Source organism: Puma concolor, chromosome D4, assembly GCF_028749965.1.
Source record: "Puma concolor isolate L17-30 chromosome D4, mPumCon1.1.hap2, whole genome shotgun sequence".
Lineage (NCBI taxonomy): Eukaryota > Metazoa > Chordata > Mammalia > Carnivora > Felidae > Puma > Puma concolor.
The window spans coordinates 72,558,570-72,581,263 of record NC_141679.1 but is presented as its reverse complement, the minus strand read 5'-3'; the positions used below and the strand labels follow the sequence as shown (position 1 = coordinate 72,581,263).

The window sequence follows — 22,694 nt, the reverse complement described above, 5'->3', positions numbered from 1 at the left end:
TCTTTTCAGGAAACTCACAGTATCTTGTCTGTTTCTTTTTTTGTCATGTTCACCGTGTATGTCAGTCCATTTGACTGCTGTAACAGAATACCACAGACTGGGTGACTTAAACAGCACTTTATTTCTTCCAGTTCTGGAGGCTGTGAGTCTGAGGTCAGGGTGCCAGCAGGTCCGTCTCCTTGTGGAGGGACCTTCCTGGTTGACAGAGGCAGCCTCCTTGCTGCATGCTCAAGAGGGGAAGAAAGAGAGAGGACTCTAATCCCTTCATCCCCTTGTTAGGACACCAATCTCATTGGGGGGGACCCCACCCCCATGATGTTAGCTAACTCTAAGTACCTCCTAAAACCAGAAAACTGGGGATTAGGGCTTCAACAGATGAGTTTTGGGGAGACACAAATGTTCAGTCCGTGGTGTAGGGTGTTACAGTCATTTATTTGCAGGTCTTTTGGGGAATAGTGCCTCAGTATAGGCTCAGCTGGGATCCCAGCCTTGGGGGGCACAGCATTTTGGAACAGGACCTTGATATTGTAAATTCTCTTTCTGGAATGTTACATTTATGTCTTTTAAAAGAACAAAGTAGCTGCTATTCATCAAATTAAGTAATGTTGGAAAAATGAATTTGTTTCAAAGGTATCAATAATTTCAATTCATATCTTTCTGTATCTTAGGTAATGGAACTGTTGGTCCATCTGAATAAGCGTATAAAAAGCCGCCCCAAAATACAGCTCCCGGTAGAGACACTATTGGTTCAATACCAGGACCCGGCTGCAGTTTCCTTTGTCACAGTGAGTGTTCTTTTGGAATGTTGTCTGATGTAAGTTTTCTCTCCTAACACTTACTAGATGCCATCACTATATTGGCAAGTTTAGAACCTCACCTTAGACTAATTCTAAATGGAATATGCGATGTTTTCCTTTAGATGACACACTGTTTTTCCACTGAAATGGTAGGAATAGGATAAGGCATGGTCATTTCCATGGGGCAAAGGAAGGTTGGTGAAATGACTTGTCAGGTATGCTGTATATAAAGGAATGATTGGATTCTTTTTTTTTTTTTTTAACGTTTCTATTTATTTTTGAGACAGAGAGAGACAGAGCATGAACGGGGGAGGGTTGCAGAGAGAGGGAGACACAGAATCTGAAACAGGCTCCAGGCTCTGAGCTGTCAGCACAGAGCCCGACGCGGGGCTCGAACTCACGTACTGTGAGATCATGACCTGAGCCGAAGTCGGACACTCAACCGATCAAGCCACCCAGGCGCCCCAGGAATGATTGGATTCTTAGCAGAAGCTTGTGTGAGACCAGTCTGAATAGAGAGAAGAAAGGGTTATGTAGCATAGGCATGAATAAATGATAATAGAAGAAGGAAACGAAAGGGTAAATGGTAAGGATAGGAAGCTGAATTTTTAAAAATTCTGTTTCTGATGTGTTCAGAAAGGTATCCTTTTTAAAAGTGAAGTAAACTGAGCCTGGTAAGAAATACTCCTATTAAATTGTTGTCTTCATGAAAAGTAAATGTATAAGAGTGTGGATGCCATGTGATGTCAGATGATCTCTTCCTGGCCTTGTTGTTTCTAGCTTTGAGGCAGAATCTATTGGGTCTTATCTAACATCTGGATTCCAAACCTTGGGAGCCATGTACTGGTCCAGACATCTTTCTGTGCCTGCTCTGTACATACTGCTTCATTACAGATGTCCCTTTCTTTAAGTAGATAGGAACATTAGGTACCAATAAAAGTGCCAAAGAGAATGTCTTCAAAGGAGTAACCTTATGAAGCCTCCTTCATAAAGTGAAGACTCCTTCAGAAAAGCAAATCTTTAATTATGCGTGGATCCAGATACGCATTTATAAGTTTGCTTACAGTGAGGCATTCATACAGATTATAGCAATACAGACATACCCACAGCACTCAGTTTGCCTTGGTTCATCATTCATTTGTCAGTTGTCCGGGTGAGGAACCAGAGCACTGCCGTGTACTAAGGAGGCTGTAGTAACTGACCAGTTGGGAAACAACAGCCTAGGATTTCACAGTTGGTCTCCTCTTAGCTTCAAAGGATTAATGCTAATGTGTAGCCTGTAGGTTCAGATTGGCCAAATGCTTACTTTTCCTTTTCAGCGAACATTGCATATTTGAGTGCTGTATTCCCCCCACCCCGCCAACTTTATTGAGGCATAATTGACAAATAAAATTTTATGTATTTAAGGTGAAAAAATGGAATGTTTGATAGATGTATGCTTGAGTACTTTCGATTAGGTCATGCTCCCTCACGTGAAGCACATCTTAAAGCAAGCATTTTGACTAAATAGGGCTGGAATTCTTCCTGAAATGTACTAGTTGATCAAGCTGTAATAAACACCTGGTAAATGTATGGAGAGAGAATGTAATTTCTCTGTTACGACAGAACTCCCTAAGTTATCAACCGTGTGTTTTCTTTGAAATCCCAGAGTATTTCCTTCACACTCACCTGCTTTTCTCTCATTGCATTAGAATTTTACTATAATTTATGTTAAGATGGGCTATCCTCGCCTGCCAGTGGAAAAACAATGTGAACTGGCCCCCACGCTTCTTACTGCCATGGAAGGGAAGCCTCAGCCACAGCAGGATAGGTACGGTCTCCTCAGTTATCTTACCTCTCACCTGCATGAGTCTACAGCTACCTTTCAAAAAAATAAAGTCACATGTTTTGTTTTACTTGGGCTAATGTGAAGGCTTGAGCTCTTTCAGGTGACAAATAATTGAATTTCCTGTGTTATTTAATTGTTACTGTTTTGGTAATTATGAAATTTCTTGATGTGAGCATATTGAAAATGTGCAGAACTAACAATGTGTTTCTCAATCTAAATGCATTTATTTTGTTAATTATTTTGAAGAAGCTAATTTCATGTGATTGCCCAAATTAGTTATAAAGTGCTTTTCATCAAAACATTTTGGAGGGTATGAAGTCTTAGAGCAGTTTTCTTAAGGAACAGATCACTTGTTTATATTAATATGGGAATTGGAGGGGTGAAAAGGTTTAGATAACACACTTAGTGTCCAGGTTTGGCTCAGAGTTCTGTAGGGTTGCCTGGTTGTAGTGAGCATCGTCAGGAAGAGCACAGAACTGTGGAGGAAAGATGGAGTTAAGTGGTGGTTTTACTTTACTTTTTAGAGTGTGTATATTTTTAAAAGAGAAACTGTAGTCCACATATTTACAAATACAACTGATAAACAGTGCAAGCACTCTTTGAAGTTTTCACGTGTTTTTAAGAATAGCAAAAGGTGTAATGAAAGAATTACGGAAGGCGTGTTACATAAATTCACACAGTGGACGTTTATTCAAAATATTGACCCATTGCTTTTTATTTTTTTTAGCTTTAAAATAACTTTAATTAACTATGGAAAAGAAAAAAAAAATATTGAGGGAACATGTTGTAAGTTGAACTACCTAAAGTTTAATAGAAAACTCTTTTGGTAACTTCAGATACTAACACTGAGGTCATATTTTGTACATTTGTTTCTGGTGTTTTTGGTGATGAGCCAGGTTGGCTAAATGGCAGTCTTTGCTCAGTATACTGAGGTTTCAGTAGCAGAGCAAGCTAGGCTAGCCCCTGGGTTTAGGACTTTGTAAATTGGTGGTGTTGAAAATGCATGGCCCTTGCTACACTTGCCACTTTATGTTATATGATTTTTGTTTTGTCTGTTATTTGCATGTTATAAAAACCTTATTTTTAAAGTAGTTGCAATAAATGTAATTGTTTTTTCAGCTTAATGCATCTTTTAATACCAACCCTTTTTCACATGAAATACCCTGTTGAATCATCAAAATCAGCTTCTCCGTTTAATCTTGCTGAGAAACCAAAGACTGTGCAGCTGCTTTTGGACTTCATGCTAGATGTCCTTCTGATGCCTTACGGGTAGGTTAAGAAATCAAAACAAAGCAGCCTTATTAGTAACTGCTTTTACTGTGTGGAGTGAAGTACTCTTTTATTTTTTTTTTTATTTTTTATTTTTTAAAAATTTTTTTTTTCAAGGTTTATTTATTTTTGGGACAGAGAGAGACAGAGCATGAACGGGGGAGGGGCAGAGAGAGAGGGAGACACAGAATCGGAAACAGGCTCCAGGCTCCAAGCCATCAGCCCGGAGCCCGACGCGGGGCTCGAACTCACGGACCGCGAGATCGTGACCTGGCTGAAGTCGGACGCTTAACCGACTGCGCCACCCAGGCGCCCCTGAAGTACTCTTTTAAATGATTCAGCTTTTGCTTGAAATTGGATGTCTCAGATTTTCATGTTTGCTGCAGCCCTGACCTCTGCTAAGCCCCAGCTCCGCTGCTCATTGACCTCACAGGTGTGGACCTGCTGTAACCATTTCGGGCTCAACCTGTCCAAGCTGAAATCAGTTTTTCCCCATAAAAATAGATCCTTTTCTTTAATTGCCATCAGTGCTGTGATGGTTCTCATAGCTGAGTCGGTATAGTTATAAATTGCCTCCAGCTTTCCTTTTCCTTTTAGCTAATACCAGTCCCATAATTCCCCCTCTGTGCTCCCTGATGCATCCTGGAACCGCTCTCACCGCTGCCCGCTGCCATCTACTTTCGTCTCTGTTCAGCTCTTGTCACGACTTTCTCACCAGCTGCTCTTCTTCAAAACTCTCTACACTGCCAGAAAGGTCCCTGATTTTTATGCACGCCTCTTACCAGTCACACCTTAAAGTCCTTGGGATATCGTTTTCCAGTCGTTACTACTCATGCATTTGATGCGCTCTTATGTGTCCTTGCCTTTCGTGTTTTAAGACCGTACAGTTCTCTCTGCTTAGAATGCTTGCCCATCAAAAAAGCAGGGAAGAAAGAAAGAAAGAAAAAGAAAACAACAGCCAAAAAAACTGCTTTGAAAAAGCACCTCAAACTAGCTTAGACGTCAGCAGTGTGTGTCTCTGGCATGAATTTCTTTCCCTGGGCAGAGGATGCCATTTTCCGTGTCCTTAATGACACTCACATCCATCTGTATCACCACTTTGTGTATTTATCACACTGCTGACACGTCTGTCTTCCCTAATGGATTGGGACTTGTTAAAGCCAAGAGCTGTTTTACCTAGCTCTGGTCCCTGGCACAGTGGCCCAGGTTGTGATCAGCTTCTGGCCTAATTATTTTCTTGCTTCCAGAGATATTGATCTAAAATGCTGCTTTTCTTGTCTCTTCCCTGATCAAGAGTAGAACATATACTATAAGCTTACCGTGCGGAGCCCCATATCAGCTGTCCCTCCATCCAGACACAAGAGGGTTCGTGCTGTACGATTTCCTTCCTTTCCAGTTTGCTTCCTTCCCACCCCTCTTGTTTGGTGGCTTTATTTTTCAGACCTTGAAACACTTCCACTACCTCTATCTAGTACCTTTCATACCATTTCTTATTTTTCGGTGGTTTCTTTGCCCTGTGATATCATGTCAAACGCTGTTATATGTGTTATTATTTCAGCTTGCTCCAGATGGCAGGGACTCAACCTCACACCTCTTGGTATGCTTCTGACTTGTGCTTAGGATGATGTTTTGTGTAATGTTAGCTGTTTGGTAATTATTGATTAATTTACTGACCACCACCAGTCTTGCTTATAACTTAGAAATAAATGAAAACCTCCTTTTTATAATTGTTAAACCAGGAGGCAGCCAGAATTGGCAGGTGATGATGGCTTTGGTAAATAAACTCTGAAATCCAAATTTAACTTAGGCACATGATGTACTCAATCCAGTTTTTCTTACCAAATCCAAATTTAACTTTGGCACATAATGTACTCAATCCAGTTTTTCTTACCAGTGAGAATTTGCCTTATTTTTATAAAAATATTAAAGTGGTTCCTTAACAGGTTTTTTTTTGTTTTGTTTTGTTTTGTTTTTTATTTAAAAAAAAATTTTTTTTAAAGTTTATTTGTTTTTGAGACACAGAGAGACAGAGCATGAACGGGGGAGGGTCAGAGAGAAGGAGACACAGAATCTGAAACAGGCTCCAGGCTCTGAGCTGTCAGCACAGAGCCCAACGCGGGACTCGAACTCACAGACCGTGAGATCATGACCTGAGCCAAAGTCGGCCGCTCAACCGACTAAGCCACCCAGGCGCCCCTGTTTTTTTTTTTAGTAGATGGATTTAGGAATTGAATGGATATAGCAAGTAAATAATATAGAATAATTTACTATACCATCAGGATCCAAGTGTTTAATTTCTTATTACAGCGAGTATTTCATTAAAAAAATTTTTTTTTTAAGTTTATTTATTTACTTTGAGAGAGACAGAGATAACACAAGTCAGGGAAGGGCAGCTAGAGAGGGAGAGAGAGAATCCCAAGCAGGCTTCGTGCTGCCAGCACAGAGCATGATGTGAGGCTCGAATCCACAAAGCCATGAGGCCATGTCCTGAGCCAAAACCAAGAGTTGGACATGCAACCTACTGAAGCCATCCAGGTGCCCCAACAGCGAGTATTTCATTTTAATGTTCAGTCATAATAAGTCAGCATAGAACTTTAGAGTTTGGAAGGGACTTGAATTAAATTTTTTTTTTCAAAATTTTCATTTCCTAGATGAGGACTACCAGTTTAACTGGATCAAAAATAATTTACCAGAAATCTTATGTTTAATCTATAGAAGCCAAAAATGGAAATAGGATGGTAAATTAATAAGTAGCTACAAAGGGCTTTGAACATACAATGGGAAAAGCTAATTGTTATGACTTTTCCTCTTTGGGTTCTTTTGAATTTTTTTTTTCCTTTTTGGGGTGTTAGGTGTTTGGAGTGTATGTGTTGGAGGTTTCAGTGGGTTTTCTAATGCAGGGATATAAGGAGAATTGGAGGTGGATTGCAACTTAACAAAAATGGGACTGACTAAAAATGTTCTGTGCTTTGGATATAGAATAATAATTTTTTTTTTTTTTTTTTAGGCCCTTCTTGCAGTCAGCTAACCTTTCTCTGTTATTGTTCAACCAGAAACTCAAAATGCAGTGGGCCCATAGTGGCTCTTGAATAGTTGTATTTATAGATTGAAAGCAAAATATTTATACTCATTGTTGGTAACTGTAATAGTTCATTTGTAACAAAGTTGAACAGATGGACTCTTAACAGTTAATTTGTTAAAGATGTAAATAGGTTTTTTAGACACCTTTAGAATTTTTCTTTATGATGAAATTGTAATTTCAAGTATTCTAGAAAAGTTCTCTGGGAGAAAAGTATATAACTGATTGTATTAAATATGCATGTGTGTGTATTTGTTTTAAGAAGGAGGTTAAATTTGTTTCGTTTTCAGATATGTGTTAAATGAATCCCAGAGTCGCCAAAATTCATCTTCAGGACAGAGTTCTTCTTCAAATAGTGGGGGAGGTTCTGGAATACCACAGCCTCCTCCAGGAATGAGTTTTTATGCAGCTAAGCGAGTTATTGGTGATAACCCGTGGACACCTGAACAGTTGGAACAGGTATCGTACACTGCTTGTTCATAATGGAACCTCCCCCTGTGTACCAGCCCCTGTGAAGTCCATGGAAGCATGTGTAACATAATTCCCACGTATTCAGGCTCTCTAATGAAATATGTTTGCAAGGACCGATTGATGTAATGTGCTCTCTTCATGGTGTCAGTTATTTGTTAAAGCCCCAAGGGAAGGGAGGAGTGGGAAGCGCTCTTCAGTTTTTCTAACATTGTGTACATAGTTCAGGGGTAAAATACAGCCCCCTTAGAGACTATGTCTCACTTCTTTCATTTTAGCTTTTAATTATAGGTTTAATAATCATCTAGCTATTTTGGTGAAGTTAAAATACAATTTATCTCAGGTTATTCAGCTTTTTAGGGCTGTACCTTTTGTGTAAACTGAAGAACTCCTATACTCATATGTGACAATATGGGGGAAAAGCATGACTCCCTTTTATATTTCTTCCTGGGAATTTAAAAATTGGCATTAAGAATTTTATTCTGGATTTAAACAGGACACAGATGTTCTCTGAGCAGCTTTTAAAAAAGACTGGTGCTCTCCAGAGAAGTTGCCTCACTGTGTCTGTGCCCTCAGGCACCTCAGGGAAGAACAGATGAGATCAGTATGTAATTATTTTGGAATTCAAGCAACATGGGTTAGTCTTCCAATCCTTCCTTTATCTCTCCATGGCAGTCTAAATGATTTGATCTTTTTCTTTTTGGGAATGTAACTGACCACTGATCAAAACAGTGTTCCCCAGGAGAGGGAAAAAGGCAAGCGGGGCATTCCTGCCACTCACAGATTTATAGAATGATTTGTTCAGTGAGGGTTATGTTTGAGTAGATTTACTTCTTCATGTGTTATAGATCTTTTTTTCCCTCCTCAAACCAGGATGTAAGTAAGAAAGAAAGGTAAATAGTAGTAGAGGCTACTCTTTTTTGAGTGTGATCTATGTGACAGGCACTGTGCTGAGCACTTTGAATACATTGTCTCATTTAATCCTTACGGCGACCCAGAGAGGTAAAGAAATTGTTCCATTCTGTAAAAGGAACTGAGGTTTTGAGATGTACCATGGTCTCACTTCTAGCTCTAGGCTTTGACTCTAGGTCTTTCTGAGGGCTAAAGCTCTAAGTGCTGGCGAGTAGTTGTTACCATTAAATTGTAATATCGTGTCAGTAATTATTTGCTAATTTCTAAGGGCCTATGTTTTTTGTCAGTTTTATAGTTTGGTGTTGAAGTGAATCATTTCATATCAAAGATGAAACAAAATTTTGTTTTTATTTCAATAAAAATGGTTTTTATTTTTTCTAATGATGAAGTCATGATAATGTAAAGATTCAAACAGTACAGAACATTATAAAGACAAATTAGAAATTACCTGGAATCCTGCCACCCTAGTTTGTCATTTTTTTTTTAAACATTTATTCATGAGAGAGAGAGAAAGAGAGAGAGAGAGAGAGAGAGAGAGAGAGAGACAGAGACAGAGACAGAGCATGAGTTGGGGAGGGACAGAGAGAGAAGGAGACACAGAATTCAAAGCAGGTTCCAGGCTCTCAGCTGTCAGCACAGAGCCCAATGCGGGGCTCGAACCCATGAACCGTGAGATCATGACCTGGTCTCAAGTCAGAAACTTAATCAACTGAGCCGCCCGGGCGTTCCCCCTAGTTTGTCATTCTTACAACCTACTGTGTGTGTGTGTGTTTGTGTGTGTGTGTATACACTATTACAGTTTTACACATTTTTATATTACATTGTACATTTATATATAATATATGGTTTGTAGTTTACTTTTTTCATTTAACAGCATATCAGGTTTTTTAAAAAAGTCATCTTTTTAAATGTTTATGTAAAGTTATGTGTAAACCACATAAGGTTTTAACTAGTCTCCTATTGATGGGCATTAGTATTGTTTTCAGTTTTCTTTGCACATTTTTTTGTTTATATCTTTGTGTAGTTAATTTCCATAATTATTTTTCTATGGCTTAAGTGTTTGAGTGCTTTCTGTTGTAGCTCTTATTACAAGTAGGTTGTGTTGAACAAGGGGAAGGAAGGCAAGCGTTTTATGATCTGTTTATATATCTTTTTAAATTGAACCCATTGTCATTTAATAATTATAAACTCTATCAATCTTGATTCATATACATAATAACTATTATGTAACTGGCTTTTAGGTAAAGACAGTTTTACTCTTCAGGCACATGTGTCCTAAATAGAATTTTTATGAAATTCGTAGCTCCTTCACATTGCATGAAATTCAAATTAGAATCCCTCTTCAGTCTGTGTTTCATTTGAGCCATTCAATTACATTGAATAGTGTTTGGTTAGAATTTCACTTGCCTTCATTAGAGTGTGTTTGAAATCCTGTTGTTTTCAGTATGTAAGAATATTGAGGACAGAATGAATATGTTAACAATAGAGTGGAACTCTGTGGAATGTGGTTTAGTTCTTTTTGAAATGTCAAAACAATCCATGGAGCACTTTATTCATAATGTTCCACTCTCTTATCTGCAGGCTCCAAATTTGGACTTCAGTTCAAGGCTTTATCATTCTAGAGAGACTGTAACCTAAGTAGGAAGGCTGTGTATCATAATGGTCTTCGAGTTGGAGAGACTTGGGTTTGAATCTTGTTTTCATCACTTACTATGTGTCTAAATTCTTAAGCCTTGCCTCAGTTCCCTCATCAGAAAAATGGGTATAATATTGCTTATCTCATAGATTGTGAGGGTTAATATATATCGTATACAGTCCCTGACACGATGTAAGCCTAAACAGGAGCTGCTCCTGTTGTTACTGTTGATCCTTGGTATATGACCATACTGATCTGTTAAACAGTATTTTTGGTTGGGGGTCTTTGTTTCTTTGATCACTGTTTCTCCTTCCCTTCATTTATCTGCAGTGCAAATTGGGTATAGTGAAATTCATAGAAGCTGAGCAGGTGCCTGAACTTGAAGCTGTTCTCCACCTGGTGATTGCTTCTAGTGACACACGCCACAGTGTAGCGACAGCAGCGGACCTAGAATTGAAAAGCAAGCAAAGGTAAACTACATCTCTTTTCACCTTTAAAAGATGAAAAGAGGCTATATTTCTAAAAGTTCACTGAGCACAGATTTCTTCTTTCAGGATTCTGTAATGAGACCTTTGATTTAGGAGATTATGAAATGTACTTAATTTTTAATAAAGACAGTTTGCCCAAGAGCAGGATTCTGTATAAGACAAAGAAGAGAAGCTGTTTGGAGATGCAGTTTGAAACTGGAATGGATTAGAAATATTACCATAAGAAATGAGACCTTTGGCAGCTAGGTAAATTGACTTAAAATAATTAATGTTAAGAAAAATGCCCAAACCCAGAAATTACTCATTTTTGACTCTTCCTTTGTGTGAAACCAATTGAGATTGCTTTTAATAAAGGATATGTACATATGAGGATTAATATGGTAAAAATCAGGTCCTGTGAAAAGTGGTGCTGAATAGATCTTAATTCACATGTGAAGAAATACAAATACTAAAAGGCTCATAGAAAATTAAAAAAAAATTTTTTTTAATGTTTATTTTTGAGAGAGAGAGAGAGAGACAGAGTGTGAATGGCGGAGGGGCAGAGAGAGAGGGAGACACAGAATCTGAAGCAGGCTTCAGGCTCTGCGCTGCCAGCACAGAGCCCATTGTGGGGCTCGAACAGACTGTGAGATCATGACCCTAGCTGAAGTTGGACGCCCAACTGACTGAGCCACTCAGGTGCCCCTCATAGGAAATATTTTGTATGAGAAATCAAATCTGCAAAATAAAACACTGGTGCACCAATTTGTACCCATTGGTAAATAAAATTGTGTAATAGTTGAAACTCCATTTAGTTTCTGTTGAAACTGCTATTTTTATATTCTGTTGATTGGCATTATAAGCTAAAATAATTTTTGGAAAGCAGTTTGAAGTATGCAGTGAATCATAAAAATATTTATAATCTTTTATGTAAATCTTCTGGGAATTTATCCTAAGAGAGTCATTCAAAAGAAGAAAAATATATTTAGAAAAATGTTATAGATTTGCTCATTATACCATTTCCTACAATTGTAAGAAAAATGGAAACAAATTATTTTCGCTATAGGGAAATAGTTAAGTAAATTAACTCTGTGTCTATATGGAATATTATATATCTGCCGAAATAATTATAAAAGTAATAAAGCAACATGGAAATTGCTCCCAAGGAATGGCAAATGAATAAAGCAGAATACAAAATAATGTGTGTACTGATTTAAAAAATGAGATGTGTGAAGACTGAAAAATGACATGAAAAATTGAAGTTACTTGGTTGTAAAAACCAAATTATGGAATAATTATTAAATTTGTTTCAATGCTTAATGTAATAACATGCTAAAAGGCAGTGGAATGCATATTGTAGTTTTCCCTTTTCAAAGAAACCAATACAAATAGGTATTACAGAATAAGGAAGTTAACTTCTTTGTGTCTTTGATAATATGGTTCCATTTCAGTAAGTAAGCTGCATGTATGGTGATGGTTGGGAACAGCTCACTGCTACAGGGCAGGGGAGGTGGCATATAGGAGGAGCGGATTCTTACGCAGTTAGTTACTTCTGGTCATGCCTCTCACTGATTGAGTATGGAGGACTCTCATAACCTCGCCAGATCTTGGGCTCTGTAAATAAGAAAGTTGGACAGAACTGTACTTTGATATTCCCTCCCCAGGTCTGAAATTCCTTCATGCTGCTTGTAACTGCCTTTTCCTTTCAAAGACTTTTGGTTTTGAAGTATCAGAAAATCTTTCTTTAAAACTTCTCATTGTGTTTGAACTGGCCCCAATCTTTACACCATGTAGTGGATTGGATTGTTGGAAATAAAAATGTGGTCTAGAAGTATCCTAATTAGTTTTGGCTTTGTCTATTAAAACAAGTGTCCATTTTTTCAGAAAGAATAGTATGAGATTTTTAAGAGATAAAAGGTAAGTTGAGAACAATATGTAGATATTTTCCCATTTTGTTAAAGAAAAATCCTGAAGTATCTCTCCATGTGATCCATTTATCTATTGATCTGTTTATTTCCCTACCTGCCTGCTGTACCCACCCACCCATTTTACATGCATAGAAAAGAAGTCTAGGAAAAGAGACACCAAAATTAGTGGCTACTGAAAGGGAATAGAGAGGGATATGGTACCGATTGATTATACATTTCTATACATTTTTGAATTTTCACATCAAACGTGTTTATACATTTCTAAAACTATAAAGATGGCAAAAGGAAAATATAAGATACAGTAAAAATTATCCTTATTAAAGTGTTTAGTTTGTTTTACTGTTAAGTTTTACTTCATTTTACTAATGTGTGTGTGTTTTGTCAAAATATACCTGACGTATTTATAGAAGGGAAACAGAGGTAGAGCTTGAGGATTAGTTAGTAGCAATCGGCTGAGGAAAGATGGAGGTGAATAATAACTAAAATAGAATCATGGACCGTCTTCAAGGATAGTGGAAGAGGCAGATTGATACACTATGAAAGAAGAGGCGGATAAGAAAAACCGTCAAAGCAGCATCGTAAACTGTGTTTACACAGATACAGTATAGCTTGAAGCAGAACCAGTGTCAAAAGACAGAAGACAGTATTGTTAAATCTTACTGATACGTGAAATGCAGGATTGCAGTGTTGCTAGGTTTGTAAAATGACAGGGAGGGGCTGCTGCAGAGGGCAGGTGCCCACCACCAATCAACACTGTATTCTAATTCACCTGCTGGTGGAGCTCACTAAGGAACAAGTCTCAGTGACTAATGGCAGCATGACTGCTGTATAGAATTAGATGATAAAGCTGCAAATATGTGCTGATAGATAAGGAAGAGAGGGAGGCTGGGAATCACAGTGACACAATTTAAGAGAAATGGGAGGGGCTTCTTAGGGTGTGGATTTAATGGATAAATTTTTTTGTCGCTTTCCTTGTCACTTTTGAATTTCCAAATGGTTAAACAGATGCTTGGCTCAGGGCTCTTTGAACAAGCGTAGTCTAGCTCTGCTCTGTCAGAACTGCTCCATGGCATTGGCCTTGAGAGTGAAATGCAATCCATTTTTTCTTGTGTGGTGTCAAATTGGACTGTGGATATAATGATTTTTTGAGTCAGGGTGGGATAAGTGACTTACTGTGTTTTTTTAAAGTTTATTTATTTAATGTTTATTTTTGAGAGAGAGAGACAGTGCATGAGCAGTGGAGGGGCAGAGAGACAGGGAGACACAGAATCTGTAGCAGGCTCCAGGCTCTGAGCCATCAGCACAGAGCCTGACACAGGGCTCAAACTCATGAACTGCGAGATCATGACCTGAGCCAAAGTTGGATACCTAACTGACTGAGCCATCCAGGCGCCTCAGTTTATTTATTTATTTTTGAGAGGGGCGGCGGCGGGGGGGGGGGGGGGGGGGAGGCGCAGAGAGAAAGGGAAAAACAGAATCGCAAGCAGGTTCCACGCTCTCCGCACAAAGCCTGATGTGGGGCTCGATCCCACGAACTGTGGGATCTTGACCTGAGCTGGAATACAGAGCTGGACACTCGAGCGACTGAACCACCCAGGTGCCCATACTTAATGTATTTCTGTTTAAAAACTAATTTTGATCTAAATTAATCCCTTTCCTTTTCTTCTACAATGTCAGTTGCCCAGTTCATTTGTGTATTTCTAACATTTCCTTTGGTAACAAATATTGGGGCTGTGTGTTTTTTGAGATAATTGAAGTGGGAGAAAAATAATTTTAACAAGCTGTGTTGAAACCTTCTGTAGCTTGATTGACTGGAATAATCCTGCCATCATTAATAAGATGTACAAGGTATACCTTGGAGATATACCACTGAAGACGAAAGAGGTAGGTTGTTTTGATTTATTCTCACATCATAATAAAAAACATTTGGTTGATAGGAGCTCCATATTTTTGAATTTTTTCTTCCTAGTTATTTTGATTTAAGCTGAACCTGTACTGTAGGAAATATAGGAGGAAATTTTAAGCCATGCTAGTCTGGGTGGATTAAAATTTTCTGGTAACTTAGTTTATTTGATCTGGTAGTTTCAATTCCTGTGCTTAAATAATGATGATACACTGTGTAGATTAGGGATCCACACCTGTTTTCTGTAAATTATTTAGGCTTTGCTGGCCATGTGGTTCTGAGGCAGCAACTGTTTAACTTTGCCCTATCATGGAAGCAGCCATAGGCAGCACATAACAGAAGGAGCATGGCTGTGTGCCAGTATATCTTTATGGGTACTGAAGTTTGAATTTCATATAATATTCGTATATTATAAAATATTCTTTTGATTTTTAAAGAATCATTTGAAAACATAAACATATTCTTCACTCATATCAAGACAGATGGTGGGCCAGATTTGGCCATAGGCTCTAGTTTGTTGACCTCTGGTCTAGAATCTAGAACAATAGGTGGGTTCTTCTGAAGCCTCAAATTAAGGCGTTTGCTTAATGACCTAAGTTCTGTTTGGTTCACTGTGTTTAAAAGTGTTCTCAAGTCCATATCCAGACATACAAGGTTTATTATTTGTTTGCTTGTCTGCTTTTTAAGCCATAAATAGTTATTTTAAAAGTCATACCATTTCCAGTTAGGTTAAATTGAGTGTCATGTAGCAGAAAGAACAATGAATTGGGAACTGGGGGCCTCCCTGTCACTCTGGGTTCTGGTCCTGAGTGGCTGCACATAAATGTTGTACTGGGGAGGAGGAATTTGGCTAATTACAGAGCTTTTCTTGGCTCATATTCTTCATGTGGAACATGAAAGGGTTGGATTAAATCTGTGGTGTTTAGAATGTGGTCCATGCACCCTTGTTGGGTCATAGGGAGACTTTTTTTTTTTTAAACCATGTTGATATTTATACTGATGGTGCTAAAACAATGATGGGTGTCACTGCTGGGGTCTTAGCACAGACCAGAACTGTGTCACTAAATAGCGTTAGTAGTTATTCTGCTCTTTATCGTCAGCACTCATGGTTAAAAAAAAAAGAATAAAACTCAGCTTTACTTAAGAATATCTTTGATGAAGCAGTAAAACTTATTTTACCTGTAGACAGGGCAACTATGGTTATTGAGATGGTATTTGGCAGATATGTTCTCCAAAATGAAGAAATGAGGCTTCAAGAACAGTTAATATAGTTTATTGCCAGTGGTAAAAGTTGAACTTTCAAGCAAAAGTTAGAATTTAGGGAAACTTGAATCCCATCACAATGAGCCTGACTGCTTGTTAGTACCTACAGATTTTTCTGATGAGACTGTTGGTGATATTAATGTGTGATTTTTAAAAATGCTTTATAATGAGATGTTTGCTTAACTCAGTGAGCCACTATTTTCCAAATGACCGGTGATGTTATAGAAGTGTTAAAAGGTTATAGCTCAGTGGAATTTAGTATGACACAATATGCAAAAGTTCAGTGATAATGGTTTCAAATCCAGATTTTAATCTTTAAGGTGCTATTGTTTATTAAGTTTTGGCATAGTATCAAAGAATATCTACAATTACCTGAAAAGGCTAAAATCATCCCAAGTTTTCCAACCATGTATCTTTTTTGAAACTGGGTTTTTTTTTTTTTTTAAATGTAATTTAACCAAAATAACATAAGCACAATAGATTGAATGTAGAAGATAAAAGAATCCAACTCTCTTCTATTAAGGTGGACAATCAAGATATTTATAGAAAAACATGAAACAATGTCAGTACAGTTTTTTGTCTGGGAAAATATAGTTAATTTTCTAAAAAATATGTTATTAAAATATATGATAGGTTTATTAATATAATTTTAAGTGAATATGTAAAAATTCTCAGTTTAGTTTTTAATGTAGCATATGGTGATAGGTGTTCCAATATAAGCAAAAACTCTGTGTGTTCAGTAGTTTGTAAGAGTGTAAAGTGATCTTGAAACAAAAGTTTGAGAGACTACTGATTTAGATGATCTCTCATGACTTTTTCAGCACACAGTAATTTTGAAATGCTGAGTTATAATTAAACATCTTTTGAACAGGGAGCAGTTCTGAAGCCAGAGCTGAAGAGGGACCCAGTCAGTACAAGGGTCAAGTTGAAGATTGTCCCCCATCTCCTTCGTTCTAGACAAGCTGCAGAAACGTTCCCTGCTAACATTCAGGTAATTTGTTCTTTCCAGAGAAAAATGGCCTGTTTACAACTTTTATGTCTGTTTAATTAGAGAAAGAAATGCATTAATGGATATTTAGGAGATGCATTGACGTATTAACAAGATTAATGAGAATCCATCTTTTTTTTCTATCTCAAGCGTAACTGCAGAAATGATTTAAAAAATTTTTGTTGTCGGGGCGCCTGGGTGGCGCAGTCGGTTAAGCGTCCGACTTCAGCCAGGTCACGATCTCGCGGTCCGTGAGTTCGAGCCCCGCGTCAGGCTCTGGGCTGATGGCTCGGAGCCTGGAGCCTGTTTCTGATTCTGTGTTTCCCTCTCTCTCTGACCCTCCCCCGTTCATGCTCTGTCTCTCTCTGTCCCAAAAATAAATAAAAACGTTGAAAAAAAAAAAAATTAAAAAAAAAAAAAATTTTTGTTGTCGAGTGTGTACTATATATAGTTAACATCCAACTTAAATGTATGGTGACTGTCCTTTCAAACTAATGTTTTTCTGAGTTGCTCTTCTCCAAAAATGTGGGGTTTTTTTGCCTTCTTTTTCTGTCTTCTTTTCCCTTCCCTTCCCTTCCCTTCCCTTCCCTTCCCTTCCCTTCCCTTCCCTCTCCTTTTCTCCTTTTCTCCTTTTCTCCTTTTCTCTTCTTTTTCCTTTTCTTAAGCTTACCTATTTATTTTGAGAGAAAGAGAGAATCCCAAGCAGGCTGTGCGTTGTCAGCACAGAACCTGACGTAGGGCTTGAACCCATGAACTGTGAGATCATGACCTGAGCCGAAATCAAGATTGAACACTTAACTGACTAAGCCACTCATGTGCTCCAAAAATGTTTTTAAGTGAACAAGTTTCTACCAGTCAGTTAAGTGGAAAAGAAGCCCATGTGATGACAATGGCCAAATCCTCTTGATTCTGCCTTCTTAATGTCTTTATCTCCCTATATTTAATGCTGGTGTTAATTGAGACTCTCCTTTCTTATTTTGGTTATTCCAGTAATCTCCTATCTTGTTTCCCTTCCTCATGCCCACAGCCATTCTGTTTTCTCTGTTGCCACCAGGGCTTTTGCTGCATTGGAAATCCTTATACTCTGTTTTGATGTGGGATGAGTCCCTCTGCAAAAGCTCTTACCTTTTTTTTTTTTTTTTAATTTTTTTTTTTTTTTCAACGTTTATTTATTTTTGGGACAGAGAGAGACAGAGCATGAACGGGGGAGGGGCAGAGAGAGAGGGAGACACAGAATCGGAAACAGGCTCCAGGCTCCGAGCCATCAGGCCAGAGCCTGACGCGGGGCTCGAACTCACGGACCGCGAGATCGTGACCTGGCTGAAGTCGGACGCTTAACCGACTGCGCCACCCAGGCGCCCCAAAAGCTCTTACCTTTTATCCAAGTGGTGACCAGCAGAGCTCAGGAATAGAGAGATTTGGGTATAATTTTGTCATTAGTTATTTGCTTTTGAGCTTAAATCAGTGTCAGAGCTTTTCCTGTTTTTCTAAAAAAATTCTGTTTCCACCCTAATTGCACCCTAAATTTCCACCCGAAATTTTTTTCCCACTAGCAGTGAGTAGTTCTCATTCAATTATCAGGTTCCTAGTAACCGCTGAAAAGTTAGCAGTTATTTATCTTCCGGTCTCCTCTCTTGCCCCCCACCCCCACCTTACCCTGTACCTTAAGCTCCAAAAAAAGTGTTCCTCTTGAAATATACTGTTTTCATGGCTCTGTCTCTGCTCAGAATGTTCCCTTTACCTGGCAGAGCTCCTCTTCCCCCTTTAGCTTGGTAAACATCTACTCATGTTTCAGGATGCACTCCAGTGTGCTACCTCCCGTCTGAAAAATGTTCCCATTTCCTGCCACCCTTCTCTTTCAGTCCCAGAATGAGAACACTCTCCTTCGTGTTCACTGTATGGTGCACATAGACTTCTTAGCATCTCTCCCTCTTAAAGCCTATTTTGTATCAGTGGCTGCTTCCTCCTCTTAGATGATAAAACTTGTATTCTCCATATCTGGCACTCTAAGATTTGAGTAACTTTAAAGTATTGTTTTGTGTCTCCTTAAACATAAAACTATCACGGAGCTTCTTTCATTTCTTTTTCATGATTGGTGTTTTATAATTGGTATTCCCAAGCACTGTTTCCCAGACAGTGTCTTGATAATTTTGGTTCAGAATATTTGGTTGTAGTAACACTATGTTACATAATAAGCAGCTAGAATTTTGTGACAGAGTATTCATAGATATCCTGTAGGCGTATAATTTATTTGTAGTTATTTAGTGTTTTCAAAATAAATCTAGCCGAAACTTTGTATATTCAAAGACAAACTCCTTGTTCATCGCACACATTCTTTGTTATATTCCTGTTTTTAATGATTGCATATTACTGTTCTACATAATTGGCCCTGCCCACCCCCTCCACCTTTCAGTCATAGAATCCTTCAAGGTATCATTTAGATGAGCCTCTTCTTTCCTGATACCAGTGCCTTTAATTAGTCATATGTTACCTCATCTTGATTTTGAACGTAGCATAATTCTTTGCATACAATGTAAGCACCATGAATTTTATTTTTTCTGACAAAACATTAGTGTTGATTATTCCTTTTGCCTCTTTCATTTTACCATATTACTCTATATAATATAGCATTATCAGATAAATTTTCTAAAAGTCTTTTCCAAAAAAGTAGCATGTGATTATATATTGTCCTATATCATTTTTAATGTATGTACATTTTGACCCCTCAACACGATCGAGTGCCTCGGGAGCGATGCTGCCCTCTTTGTATCTCGCAACACCTTACATAGTGTCGGTTACCCATTAGAGGCTCAGTCCTGTTCTGTGTTCAGTCACATGTCGTTGTTAAGTAAGATCAGAATACTACTAGTAGTTTTAGGAACCAGTGTAAGGAGATTTTTTTTTTAAGTGTAAGACTATCCCATAAAAAGTAGAAATTTGGGAAATTTAGATTTCTTTGAGCCTTCTGGATGCTGCACAAAACTCATGTACTGTGTGCTCTTTTGCCACCTAGACATGACTACACAATACATGGAGCACCTATGTCCCGACTGTCCGCTTGTAGAATGCTTTAATCTTGGTATTTTCTGTGAAGTTTTTATATAATCTGTTCAGAATGACTGCATGTAATTGAGGAACTTAATACACCCAAAGTGGTTTTATCTGATAGTGTCCCCTGTGTGGTACAGAGTGGCAGAGAGGGGGCCTGCTGTGAGTTCTGTTGCTTTCTGGTGGTAGAGCCACAAGTTTTGCAGACTTGTAAGGTCAACCTTTGTGTTTGTACTTCATGGACTACTGACTGGAGCCACTGATTGGCTGGCTTCCTATGGTGGTCAGCTAAAATGATTATAATCATTAATTTTGAAGAATGAGGGGTGGTGCACAAGATCTGCTGTTGAAGCCTAATATTTGAAAATAGTAAATTGCTGCTATTAATTGGTATTGTCATTGTCCCTTTCTTGTAGGTGGTGTATGACGGACTTTTTGGTACAAATACAAATTCAAAATTGAGAACGTTATCCTTGCAGTTTGTGCATCACATTTGTATAACGTAAGTTTTTTCAACTATTTGACTGTAAGATTTCAAGCTGTTGGAATGATCAGATGTTTCAAGTATTTCTTTCCTATCCAGAAAGAAATCCATGTTTGCTCATCTTAAAAAAAAAAAAAATTGTAGGTTTCAATAGATTATTTTAATTTATTTCAGTTGTGTCTCATTATTTGAAGTAATCATCTGAAAAGATAAATAATAACGAGATTTTTATTTTGCTTTGTGTATGTGTGCTATTTTTTTTAAAGTTGTCCAGAAATCAAGATTAAGCCCCTAGGTCCAATGCTTTTGAATGGCCTGACCAAGCTAATCAATGAATATAAAGAAGTAAGTGACTTGTCTTTTACATATTGTTAACAGCTTCTATTTTAGAATGTTATCCACCTTTCTGGTCTACATGTTGGTTTAGTTAGTTACAGTTTGCTGTTGTTCCATCATTTCTAGCATTTTTACTTGAAGTGGTACAAATTTCAGAAATTGCTGCCACCTTTTGCTTTTTTTTTTTTTTTGGTACTAAGTGTTAAAAAAATTGATATGAATTTTGAGAGGTCTTATCTTTTTTAAAGCATTTGCACTTTATTCTGCTTTTAGGCACTATGCAAAAATGGAATGGAAAGAACTAAATTTTATTTTATGATTTGTTTTCATGTGGATGTTTATTTGGATTTGCTTAGATTCAGAAATAGTGTTAACTCTTAAGGGCTGAGCTTTTACCTATTCACAATTCTGTAACAACATGCATTCAGTAAGTTTTTGATTCCTTAACCTCAGTGAGATGAGGCTTCCTTGAAACCAAGTGTTTTGAATCCTGTTTGTCCTGGCTGTGTCCCTCGTGCCATGCCGTCTTCATTAGTTCAGGTGAATTTGCTAAAGAAAGTAAGATTTGAGAACTCCAGTTAGCGTTATTTTCCTAAATCTGAGCTACACACAAATGCATGTTTGCAGTGGTATAGTCACTAAGATCCTGGCATTTGGAGTTAGAATTGAGTTTGAATCCTAGTTTTGTCCTTTGATGAGTGGCTTAAAATCTTTGGAGCTCTGCTCTTGATTGGAAAAATAATACCTCTTCATTGGATTATTGTGAAGATTAAAGGAGATCACACACCATTATCGGCACACTGAATGCACATTAACAGGTATTATTAGTGAAAAGCCATTGTTTGGTGTGCAGTTGTGTTTGGGGGGCTTGGCTCTCCTGTCTTTTATTGAGTAGTATTTGTGTGGTTTTTGAGGCCTAAGGAACCTTCCAGGTTATTTTTATGGCATGGATAGTCAGATGCTTGGGATGGTCGGTAGAAATAAAAGTGCTTTTGGGTTTTTAGGGGAGAATTTGTATATTTAAAAGTAGATTAGAGGGGCGCCTGAGTGGCTCAGTCGGTTAAGCGTCCGACTTCAGCTCAGGTCACGATCTCACGGTCTGTGAGTTCGAGCCCCGCGTCGGGCTCTGGGCAGATGGCTCAGAGCCTGGAGCCTGCTTCCGATTCTGTGTCTCCCTCTCTCTCTGCCCCTCCCCCGTTCACGCTTTGTCTCTCTCTGTCTCAAAAATAAATAAAACGTTAAAAAAAAAAAAAAAAAAGTAGATTAGAGAGGCCAGGTGAAACCACAGGGCCCCGATCCCTGTACTTGGAGATGACACCTGCCTGTCTTCCCAACAGATGACTCCTTAAGAGTGTCCATTTAGGTGCAGAAGAGTGAGCCCTATGCTAATTGTATAAACTTCAGCTCACAGAGGGGTTACTTTGTTTTGAGGCATCAGACTATTGGCTTTCATAAAACGATGTAAAATTCTGTCTGTCTGAGGAGGGAACCTCACTCTCTTGATGACTGTGATCCCTTTAATTTTTTATAATGGAAGATATGAGAGGAAGCTGTTTGTTATCATGCCAACTTGTAGGTAATTGTTCTTCGCTTAGCTTATCACAGTTTTGGGTTAGAGATGGAGGACGCTAGTGTGTGACCAGTGGTGAATTTTCTGCTAAGTTCAGCTGTTTTCCCAGTGTGTTGAAGGTGAATTTTGGTGTTTGCAGGTTACATAGTGTTGCAAATACCCTGAACTTAGCACAACTAAGAGAACCCTTTCATTTATGACATCTGCATTTCCTTTTGGAGAGAGTTGGGGATGCAAAGTTTCATTTTTGTTTTTCCTTTTCCTTTTAGTAGTGTGATGATTCTGGGTTTGGATTTTTTTGTTGGTTTGTTTTGTTGAGATGTTAATATCTTGTAGTTAGGCAGAGTGAGACCAGGTTTAACAAGGAGTAAAATAATGCATGTAATTGCAGCAAAAATGTTTTGCTGTTTACTGTATTTTTTGTTTTGTCTGTTTTTTGTTCTTTTTTTTTCTTCTTAATTTCAAGGACCCTAAGCTACTGTCAATGGCATATTCAGCTGTTGGAAAACTCTCCAGGTGAGTAAACTCTTCTTCAGTGAGAGATATCCTGTTGGTAAACTAAGAGAAATTATGTGGCATTTAATAATAGATGGAGAATAATTTTTTTTCTGATTTTGAAAGGAAATGTATTTAAGCCATAGGTTGTTTAGAAATGTTTTCCTTGTAGTAGGAAAATGATGTGAGATGTTTCAATTTACATTTGAAGGTATGTTTCCAT

General features: G+C 38.1%; 1 protein-coding gene across 4 annotated transcripts in view; it reads left to right on the top strand.

Annotated features, from left to right (window-relative positions):
- ECPAS (Ecm29 proteasome adaptor and scaffold) overlaps positions 1–22,694 on the top strand; it is a 107,967-nt gene that overhangs the window by 30,341 nt on the left and 54,932 nt on the right. For all 4 annotated transcript variants that reach the window (XM_086683702.1, XM_086683701.1, XM_086683699.1 and 1 more), the window contains 10 exons: positions 669–785; positions 2,489–2,607; positions 3,745–3,894; positions 7,264–7,432; positions 10,320–10,459; positions 14,187–14,268; positions 16,422–16,541; positions 20,003–20,088; positions 20,337–20,415; positions 22,443–22,492. In XM_086683702.1, the coding sequence (XP_086539828.1) occupies positions 669–785; positions 2,489–2,607; positions 3,745–3,894; positions 7,264–7,432; positions 10,320–10,459; positions 14,187–14,268; positions 16,422–16,541; positions 20,003–20,088; positions 20,337–20,415; positions 22,443–22,492 (1,112 nt within the window). The remainder of the gene's footprint in view (positions 1–668; positions 786–2,488; positions 2,608–3,744; positions 3,895–7,263; positions 7,433–10,319; positions 10,460–14,186; positions 14,269–16,421; positions 16,542–20,002; positions 20,089–20,336; positions 20,416–22,442; positions 22,493–22,694) is intronic.